The sequence below is a fragment of the Monopterus albus genome, unplaced genomic scaffold (assembly GCF_001952655.1).
Source record: "Monopterus albus unplaced genomic scaffold, M_albus_1.0 scaffold15.1, whole genome shotgun sequence".
Classification (NCBI taxonomy): Eukaryota; Metazoa; Chordata; class Actinopteri; order Synbranchiformes; family Synbranchidae; genus Monopterus; species Monopterus albus.
Window position 1 is genome coordinate 2,286,538 of NW_018127895.1, and position 11,270 is coordinate 2,297,807.

At 41.5% G+C, this 11,270-nt stretch overlaps 1 protein-coding gene across 7 annotated transcripts in view; it reads right to left on the bottom strand.

Moving 5' to 3' along the window:
- lrba (LPS-responsive vesicle trafficking, beach and anchor containing) overlaps window positions 1–11,270 on the bottom strand; it is a 180,951-nt gene that overhangs the window by 168,006 nt on the left and 1,675 nt on the right. For 3 of the 7 annotated variants that reach the window (XM_020591704.1, XM_020591702.1, XM_020591708.1), the window contains exon 1: window positions 6,482–7,403. The exons of 1 other annotated variant lie outside the window; for it this stretch is intronic. In XM_020591704.1, coding sequence (XP_020447360.1) covers window positions 6,482–6,667 — 186 coding nt within the window. In that variant the 5' untranslated portion in view covers window positions 6,668–7,403. Of the gene's footprint in view, window positions 1–6,481; window positions 7,405–11,270 lie in introns of those variants that run through there. 3 more of the 7 variants (XM_020591706.1, XM_020591705.1, XM_020591707.1) reach the window with 2 other exon arrangements.

Below are 11,270 nucleotides of genomic sequence, written 5' to 3' on the forward strand. Positions count from 1 at the left end.
CGGTAATATAAAAAAAAAAGGGAAAAAAAAAAAAAAAAAAAAAAAAAAAAGACAGGAAAGTTCAGTTTCTTGTTGCCCCCGTGGGCGACTCCAGGGCAGAGCTTAATTATCAGGCTGCTGATCTTTGAGAGTCTGCACCAACAGTTCCTGTTCCCAGCTTCCTCCAGCATATCCAGTAGCATTCTGATCAAATGCCTCTGTAAGCTGACGCTGTTTATAGTAGAAACAATAAGGCGAGATGTAGGTCAAGAAGTAGACTACATTATGGCCCCGATTCCTAAAGATAGGCAGTCACTGCAGCAACAGCAGACACAGAGGAATGATTTGTGTCTAATCTTTCACTAAACTCTCTGCAGAGTAAACATGTTTAAGAGCAAAGTTGAAAAGGAATGCTTTAATGGGGAATGGTTTCTGCTCTGGGTAGAAGGAAGGAGGGAAGGGAGGAAGGAAGGAAGGGACAGACAAAAAGAGACACAAAGAAATGTGGCTTTTTTTGTTTTGCCTCAAAGTTAATGAAAGCAAACCACAGATATAAAACACCAAACTAACACAAGTTCTAATTTTTCAGGATTTGTCCTCTAGGATATGTTCCATCAGCTTTAAAACCAAGTAAACAACTGATGTGATTTTGTCTACTGTGCATTGAACTTTGAAAAGCATCATGTAGATAATGCATTGTATTCATGTTTAACAACTGTACACTCAAATCAACTCGTCTACAAATACGTGTACTAAATTCAAACAAATGAATGATTAGAAATGTACTCATTTGGGTTGAAATCAGAATAATAATAAATTGATTAGTCTGTTGTGCATCATAGGTCTTTGAACAATAACCCTAACCATACAACAGCTGAGTTGTCATATGTTTTTCTACAATTAGGAGCAAAAAACAAAAAAAACCCTGGGGGTAGTGAAGCACTAAATTACCATATGGAACAAGTTTTCATAACCACAGTGTGCAAAGCAAGATGTGAAAACCAAACACACTGGATGAAACCTATAAACATACAGGCTGTTCATAATGCTACTAAGAAGTTATATTAAATTTATGTAGAACCGGAAAAAATTACCATCTCAGATTCTTCAGAAAGTCCCAAAGCACTACATCTCAGAGCCCTATTCAGACATGGGGAGCAAAACAACGCTGGTTTCAGTAGTCTGTTAAGAAAGTGATGGCTTTCTGTTATTCAGACATACTATAGGTTGTTTACGTAAATGTTCCTCACAGCTTCATTTAGACATACCCATGGCTGTGATACGCATACAAGACTGGACGGTACATGGCCAGAGTTTCCTTCCAACAACATGGCAGAGAAACACGAGTGGGTTCCAGGAAAATTCTTGTTTCGCATTTCATCACTGTTTTGTGCGTTCTCCAAAACAATTATGTTTTCAGTGAGCCGAGCGAATCAAGAAGACACAGAGACGTGCGCAGGCACTCACACTGTCGTGGCTGGTAGGCCCACTATATGCAACAGCATCAGTACATTGTAATCTTGTCCGTGCCTTTCTGTTAATGCAACTGGATCCGCTTCAGACTTGTGCCGTGTTGAAAGTGATATGTAAATGTAACTAGTAAGACTGCAATTGCAACTTTTACTGAAAAGCGACCGGGGTGCTCATTCACACCTGAAGCCGACATGTTCAGATGCTGTCAGATTAATTAAAGGAGCACGTGTCTGACAGGGTCTACGCTTTATCCTACAATGGGTTCTAAATTTGTGTTACATAGGAGATTTTAGTCCCTGACAGCCATCTCGTTCTGACACTGTCAAATCCTAAGGCTGTCTGCACACAGCGGGTGATGAGGCATGGTGGGTGCATTATCTGATCTGCTCAGGGGTTCGATATTGACACACTATGTGGATAAGCAGAAAACAGTCATCCCAGTTGTGACCATTTAGAACCAGTCACAGCTAAATGCCACACTGGCTAGTCAAACCTGTGCAGTCGTCCTGTGTGCGGATTTTACTACAAGTTGTTACAGACAAAATGAATCAGGGAAATAAAACGGTTACTTAGGGACATAATGAGCATAGAGGGTGGTGTTGAAAATAAAACAAGGATGCTCAGGATGATGAGCAGAGTCAGACCGTGCTTATTTGGACACAGCCCCCAAAAAGATTTCAGCTACAGTGGAGAAAGAAGAAAAGGGAAGGTGTGAGCATGGAATTAGGCTGATGTGACAAACAGAGAGAAGCAGATAGAGTTTCATTCATGTGTCTGATTAGAGGGCTCTTTGTTACTACTGGAGAGGGCAAAGTATGCCTAGAAAGAGAACAAGGACTGTCCTCACTGCCCTAGTTTTTGTGTAAGATTGAATGCAACTGAAGGGAGTTTGGGTATTTGTTACATTCCTGTCTACATGATATGCATAGGCAATGACAAAACTAGTATAAATTGTAAATACTGGGTCTTCAAAAATAAGAAAAAGAATGGCTGAAGTGATTGTACGACACATTTACTGATAGCTCAGGGTTTATAAGTTATCTCATATCTAACTGCAGGCATCTGCTCCTAAAGCACCTACATCTTCTGATAAACATAAAGCTGTTAAAGCCAATTTCACAAATTTTAACATACAGTATGGACCAGGGCACAGCTGCTTTGCACGATTCTTCCCTGCAGCTGTAAGAAGGAAAGATAGCAAGTAGACTATTTAAAGCAACACAGGGTAGATGCAGCTTAGAACAATTAATTTCACTTCTGACAGCCTATCTCAAAGGAAGGCCCTGTGTGTCGACATCAGGACAACAGATGATAAAGTGGGCAACAAATGCATCAAATAGATAGTGTGCATGTTCAGACAAACAAGGACAAAAAAAATAACACGTTCAAGTAATAAAAACTGAATAAAACTTTTATATACAAGCTGTTTTCACACATGAACTCCAGACTATGTCCACAAAATCAGGCCTGGACTTTGTCGAGAGCTGCCCTTTCACACATGCAACACACAACAGGAGATAGTCACCTACTGGAAACACTCCCTTTGCTTTATGTGCGGGGCATGTGCCTGGGTAGAGCACGCAGAAGGCGGGATATGACGTGGTCATGCTGCCAGTTTGGAATTTGGTCTTAAAAAAACCGAGTCTCTTGCCGTTCCTTGAGTTTGTCCAGCTATTCCGGTGCCGGATCTCAACGACAGAAGCTCCTGAATCTCGCGTCATCTCCGGTTAGACACTTGTCATTATAAATGACCATTTATCTTCAACATTAGATGTTTGCATTCTTCCAGTTTCGCACTAGTCACATGACAGAACACCATCAACACGCCCACTGGCTCTGTGTGAATGCTACAGACTATACACTGCTGTTTTCTCACATGGGCTCACTCAGACCTTACACAGACTTTGTACTAGGGAGCTGGCAGGATAAAGCCTGCCTAAGGTCCGGGTCACCCGACTCAGACATCGATATTCTCACATACAGGCTCACTTTCATAAAACGCTTCTTATAACCTTCGCTAGGCGGCAGGCAGGGCTAATGCCCAGACAGGCATCACAACAAAAGGTGGAGAAGCAGGAATAAAAGCAGAAGAACTATAGGAAGCAGAGTGATGTGGAGGGGGGCAGTATAGCCAACAGCCACCACGCCCTGTCCCTTTTTCACTTTAATCATTAGACAATGTGTAAAATCTTAGTTAATACACCTTTAATAATTATCAAACTTGATTAACACATAGTCCTGTAATAGAACAGAACGACTTTGGCCTAAAGGGCACTGGGACACAGACTGCTGAATTTTTAATCCCTGAAATGGAGATCCAAAATATGAACTAAATGCATACAAAATATACACCTCACCGAGTTAAACTAGTGGCTGGCTTTTGTAACAGACCTCATGACTTTAGCTCTCTTATTGAATGTAGTGTTTCAAATCTGTAAGGAAAACAATGACGTGAAGACCACATGCACACACACTTCTGGTTTCCACGGCCGTCCACAGAGCTAGTAACCAGCTCCACTGCCTTCATGTAAAGTCACAGTTACATTCCACACCACAAACTCCCCCATCTCCTGTGTCACCCATCAGAGGAGCCATGAGCCTGGCTCATTAGTCAACAGTGTCTTAAAGGCACATTATGTCATCCTACACACTGTAACGAAGCACGTCACTGTGTTTTATCACATATTAAATTCACAAGCCATCTTAGTACAAAGATGTATTTCAATACCGTCTGCCTACTAACTGTTCACTGCTCCCCCATCTCAGTGTCGACTGAAAATTACATCAGAGTAAACGGATACATCAGCCAGCAGTGTAGTGCAGATAGCCAAAATGAGAATTAACACCCCACTTTGTATCTCCTTGCAGCTTTCAGTGCATCGTTCAGTTAGCCAAATCAAGAAAACCAGAGCAGTACTGCTTCCTGTAAAACTGTGGGCAACCACTTACAGCACAGGCTCATGCACAATGACTGCATGCTACCTGCCTTAGAAAATGCAGTACACTAGTAACCTTTGGACTTAATGTTTTACATGTAGCCAAAATAGGTCTCCAGTGAATTCACTGTTTTGCTAGACTTGTTCACCAGCTCCTTTGTGTGGTGAAGGAAGCCCACTTATATATACACACATATCAGTTTGTGTAATCTTGTGGCCTGGGAGCTGCTACCCAGAACCAGGAAGGTTTATGGTTTGGGTTTTGGGTGCTACTAACTAGTTCAAAAAACAATAAAGCATGTTGTATTTCCTCTTGTTGGGTTTTGCAGCTATAATTCTTCCCTGTAATATTTTTCAAATTTGCTGCCTCATAAATCTGAAGTCACTATTGGCAGTCGTGCCTTTCTGTCTCTCACTGCTACCAACAGGCAGACAAAACTGCCTTGCAGCCAAGGACACAGAAAATTGAGTATTTTTCATTCAATTATTTCAGCCAAAATTTAGATCACATTGAAATACAGTGTATACCTTTTGTATGAAAGAAAAAGCAACACATTTCACCACAATAAACATGAACCACTCGGAGATGGCATTCTGCCCTTACAGCTGAAATTCCTGGCCTTACTCATAAACATCATCTTGTTCATTACCCAGCAATAAAAAGGTAACATGTTTGCACATTTTGCACAGCTCAGGCATTTCTGCCAGACCTGGAACAATAGGCTCATTAATCAGTTAAGTCAATCAACTGAAAATTAATCAGCAACCTTCTTCATAATCACTTCAAAATTTGCTGGGTCTAGTGTTTCGAGTGTGAGGGAGGGTTTACTCCCGCTCTCAGAACTCAGTGGGCCTTTTAATATTTCAGAAAACCAAAAGATTATCAACCAATCATGAAAATGTTTGTTAGCTGCTGCCCTACATAATGTGGTTCCACATATTAAACAGCTATTTCATTTCAGTTTATATTTCAGTCTTAACTTGAACAAATATGTAGCAGCTACAGCTAAAATCTACACAGACCATTTCACCTGTGTATTTGCTTGTTTTGTTGCAGGCATAGTTCCTCACTAGTTGGATGATAGAACAGCTTTGTGCTTAGCGGTGCTACAACTTCATGAAATGAGGAATGAATCTCTAGTACAATTCCCTTGCCTACACTGTGGGGGTTGGTGTTGGAGTTCACTTCACCAATACAGACATTGTGGATGAGCCTCCCTTTCAAAAGGACTCTTTGTGTTGCCACAGTGACAAAGCAGTTTTGCAGGTTCCACCTTAACCTCTCCTCCCTCATTTTACCTCCCACCTAAACAGCCAAACTCCAGTTGAGCACGCTCTCACCTTCTCACCACACTTCCTTATTACCAGTTCATTCAATCACATGGAGGTGCTGCAAAAGCATTTCACTACTCTGGCAGGTAAAGGAATGTCAGTGTCGATTTGCAAAGGCTGATACACACATAGGGGTGGTGGCCAACAGGTAGTAGACAGATAACTACACTGACCTAAATATGTCAAAGTGGCAATTGTTTTGCTGCCACCGCTTCTCCACCATGTTTCTGACACAGATCATCCTGTTTTATTCAATTAATTAATGAAACAGTTTTTTTTCCTTTGCTTTAACCTAATAGTTACACATTACAGAGTCCCAGGCAGACCATAACAGTACAAAATTAGTCACACACAAACAAGCATGCTAAATAAGAAACACAGTGTTTAAGCCTAAACACAGGCAACAGAGTAGGTTTTGCACTGAAACTCCTCAACAAATCCCAGTGATACACAGGCCTAAGTAGTATACAATAAACAATATGCTCTCATATGAAGACAACGAGGTAATGAGTGCACCTACAGAGGAGTCATTTAGCCTCTGACTCATTGCATATTTTCCTATGTGGGCTGCTCACTGCCAAGTCATAAAACATAACCGGTGCTAAGTATCCCATCTAATGCTCAAAGTGCTGCAGGATCATCACCGCCTTTTATGCAAATGTGAATGATGTCAGACTTGTCCAAACGTTTAGATGTCACAGTCTGCGCTACGGCGTGACAGTTCACCTAAGGCCTATTCTGAGCTCTCATAATCAGCTTACCAGGTTGAACGCCGTCTCCACGATATCTCGGTTGGAAACTTCCCCAACTTCCACCAGGCCAACGAGCACGGCAAATTTCATCCTTATCCCCCTGATGGGCATTCCGGGGTTGAGCGCCATGGCGCCTGATCTCCCGTCCTTTCCATCACCTGGCTGCGGGGCGCCGGCTGTCTCCTCGCTAGCCATTGCTAAGGAAGGAAGGACGGGAACAGGTGGCGTTTACAGGTAAGGCACCTGTTCACCTCCAATGGTGACAGTGCAGCCGATGTTGGAGGAGAACGAGGGGTCTATCTCCTCTTCAGCTGAGTTGTTGACAGTATGCAGGCACACAAGCAAAACGCTTCCCTCCCCATCCAAAAACTGTTTAACGAATTAGTCTCGAAAGTGGGCGAAAAACTGCGCAAATTGAATTTGTTAGTCTGGCCAGACTGGAAATGTCACCGCTTCACTCCACGGTGAACTACTCCTCTCCCCTGCTCCGTAACTTGATACCAGACGGATGGATTAGTGCTATTACGAGAAGAGCCGTGAGGAACCGCGCTGCAGGTAACAAGGTGAAGCAGAGCTTGCCCCTTATCCTGTTGTCTTCTCTGCTGAGCAGGTAGCAAACGACACAATGATTTTATGCGTCTCCGTTCAGCGCTGGAAGTTGCTATTGTCACCGAGTCCACACTCTTGGCAGGTACCGCGCTTGAGATAACCTAAACTCTCAAACTGCAAGAGGGCAAGTCCGTCAGCAGCTCCAGTAAGAGCCGATAAACGACGGCGGTCCGCTCGGTACTTCTCGACAAACTCCACAGACTTGCTTGAATGCGAGAGTTAACACAGCTGCGCGTCTGCTTCTTCCTGATTTAGCCCGGTAGCTTCAGCTCGTCACCGCCATGACAGTGTAGCCCTTGAGTGAGTGGCGCATGCGCAGTGGAGATTTGAGCATTTGAGCTCGGTGGCAGGTGTGTCGCTCAGGTGGCTTCTTGAAAGACACCCCATAGTTTGGTTAAAAATCTGCATGCACGTCTATCAGCATTCCGTGCAGGCAACATTAAACTATCGTCATCATAGGAGAAAAGTCAAAGGCGGGAGCAGCACGGAACAAGGGCACAACGAGGAGAGAACAAGTAGAATGAGGACTTGTGATATCTCAATAGCACACTGTTTCTCTACGGGGCGATAGGAATCTCAATAGCACACTGTTTCTCTACGGTTTGTTATGAAGCAGAAACTGTGCAGTAGTCTATGTCATTATCAGTGCAGGAAATTCATTGGAAAGAGTAGAAATGTTTACTCAGGTACAGAAACTAGGACTACCAGAAGTCAGTCTGAAGTGTTTTATAATTTGAAAATAGTGATAAGGAAAGATGAGTGTTAGCCTGTTTGAACATCAGAGGGAACCTGGACTAATAAATATGATATAGATTAATGAAGGTGACTGTTGGACTTAACCGTCCTGCATGTTCGTTTCTGAGGAAGAGTCGAAGTCAGAAAGGTTAAATGAACAAGTCATGGTGTCAATCTTCTACTAAATAAGTACTTACTTCAATCAAATGTTAGAACCAATCCTAGAGTATAACTTTGTTAATAATTTTGCCCAACATGATCTTACTAGTTACACAAGATGGCAGTCCTGCAACGCCAGGATGCCAGCTGCTGTAAAATACCAAAGAACAAGAAGAGTCAGTTTTTTGTTACTGCCGTTATGGCCGGAGTGACCTGTTTTAGGGCCCCAAGGCATAACTGTGCTGTTGGGCCCCTGTTTCTTCTAAGTTCCACTCAAGCAGCCAACAGTGCACACAGTACACTATAGACTAGATGGCAGCTTCACTGTATTTTACACAGAGACTCAAGAACAAGCAGGTTCTCTAATACCTGGCCCGGGCTTGCATTACTGAAGCGGCCTTCAAGAGGACGAATAGATGCAAAACTACAACAGAGAAACAAAAACATTTTGACACAAACACCAACAAACAGATCACGAGACACAAAGCAAATAAAAATAAATGCAAAACAACCCCAAAGAGACATACAACAAGTCAATTAGACACAATACTATAAAATATAGTCGCAAAATGACCAAAGAGAGACACAAAAAGACACAAAACAACCTCAGAGTCTTTGTCAGTCATGGGGTCTTGCTATATACTATGTAGGAGGAGTGGGTGCTTTTACATGCTTGTGCTCAAAGACCCATTGTCAAGTCACATTCTGATTATATAGCCAAGTACCACACATTTTCTTCAAGGGGCTTTACAGTCTAAGCCCTTAGACCCCCCCCTAGAAAAAACTTACCCATTCAACAAATTTTTGACTGATAGTGTATGTTTAAGAAGAAACAATCAGAGGCTGGATTGTGTTCAGAGTCAATGTACTTTTTCAGTGAATAAAGTACTACTTTTATTTACCTGAAGGTCTGAGGCCCACTTTGCCCAGTTTATAATCTATCCTTGGCTGTAACCTGCCCGTATTTTGTACCAGGTACTTGCACTTGCTTATGCATTAACACATATTTTAGACTATACTCCACAGAGCAGAAAAATGTTTTTTTTTAACTTCACATTTATCTCACTGCTTATTCTGCCCACGTAGAATAAATATTTTAAAAGTATTATGGATTTGTTTATTCCAGTAGTCTGTTACTAATTACACAATTATACAGAATACAGTTAAATAGGAAAAATGATGTGTCACAGCAGCCACAGTAAAGAACAGAGGCACAGTAGCCTATTCATAGGCTAAGTCATTAAAAAAACTGACAGATATCTGCATCCCAAGGCAGTGAAGGCCAGACATTAAAGCAAAGTGACAGCTCTGCCTCAGTTGCCTTTTAAAATCACCATGACAAACCCATGACTTGTGTGAGATGTTTACATAACCAAATAGATGAGGCTCATTTGTTTTGTTCATGTCTATTAGTGCATGAAAGAAAATCTCAATTAAATGCATTCTGGAAAGTGATAAAAACCTACTCTGTTTGTATTAAATAATGCCCAGATTTGAAAGTATTTGTCTTCTCCTTTCTCTGCACACCACTTCAGATTTGCTCTGCAGGATGGCTGTTGTTCCACAGAGGCAGCTGCAGTCACTGTTACCCATGACCTCCCAGTAAAGTATAGCTGAGCCCTCAGGGACCCTGGGAGTCATGGAAGCCAGCAGCACCACCCATGAGACACAGGCCTTGTTTCTAATGACCTGAAATGAGAGGGCTTGTTAACTGCAGCCCAAATGTATACTTTCTCAAATAAGGCTTTGAAAGCTTTTGCTGACCTTTGAGCAGAACATGAGCCGTGCCTTACTATTACTGGCTCTATAGTATTAATGAGACTGCAGTGACATATCAAAGTTTTACTGATCTTCTTTGCTATCTTCTTGGCATCCTGTTAGAAAATCATATTATCTTAGCAAGATAATTTATTGTCAAAGACAACTGTTCAAAGAGCTTTACTCTCATACTGTGTCAGACTAAAGCTGGCAAGATTCACTTTAAACACAGTGACAGCAGAGAAAAGTGCTTTAATGATGACAGAAGCATTGCTGAGTCCTCAGATTAAAGCTGTGATTAAAGCCGCTTATTTTTAAGCAACAGTGGTGCAGTGGCTAGCGCGGTTGTCTCCCAACTGGAAAGTTGAAGGTTCGAATCTCGGTGCTTGCAGTCCACATGTAAAAGTGTCCTTGGGCAAGACACTGAACCCCCCTGTTGCCCCCAATGGTTAGAGCCATTGGTTGAGTTGGTGCTGCAGATGGCTGCCTCGGTTTTGTACCGAAAACAAACTCCTTGTGTGTAACACACTTGGCCAATAAAGATGATTATCCTTATCTTGATGTTTGTGCAAGCAATTTAGATTAAATAGAAACACAAATTGCAAATATTAGATTAGACTAATCCGGACATATTAGGTTATTTTTGCATCTGTCTACTGACTGCAGAGTTTTCACCTCTCAAATTTACATTTTTAAAATATTCTTGAACACGTCACCAACAGTCTGATCCACCAGATTATCCTCCCCTAAAATGACAGGTAATCCTTTTATGTGTTGTGTAGAAGGGTCAGGGATAAAAATGACCTATAGCTTTTGAGTTTGGAGGTCCTGTTAGAGCCGCACTCACTTAAGAGTGTCAGGAGTAATACTGCACATGAAACATCACATTCCAGTTGCCTGTCTGCAGTAACTGCATGTCTCTCTTTTGTGAACACCATGAGCATGCAGGATTTTTTTATTTTACACTGAGCTACCAGTTTCTTAAGTAAGTATCTAAATGCAATGTAATAACTAATAAAGTGAATATTATACCCTTCATGTACCCTTTATTGCAGGACCGTTGTATTAGCTATAATTGTACTAAATAAACATGCAAGTGGGTGTATTTTACCAACAGACAAAATCCTTCCCTTTGTTACACTAACAGTGTGGGTGACTAGCAGGATACACACCTACATGACACATTAACACACCCAGAGACTGGTTCAACCTGTTACTTTAAGTTATAAAGGCATAATGTACAGTAAAAATTAAGCATATTATATGTGTATGAGTGTGCATGATAACTAATCTAACCAGTTTGAAATTGATACTGAACTAAATATTTACAGTAATTGTGAAAGGAAATCTCTACTGAATATTACATGTTGAATTCATAACTCTAAATGTTTCAATTTTACTCTTTTATTGAGTCAAAAATCTTTGAATTGGAGATTATAATATGAATTTTCTTTTTCTATATTAACAGATTAACATATGCTGTATATGTGTGTGTGTGTGTGTGTGTGTATGGGGGGGGGGGGGGGGGGTTTTTGTT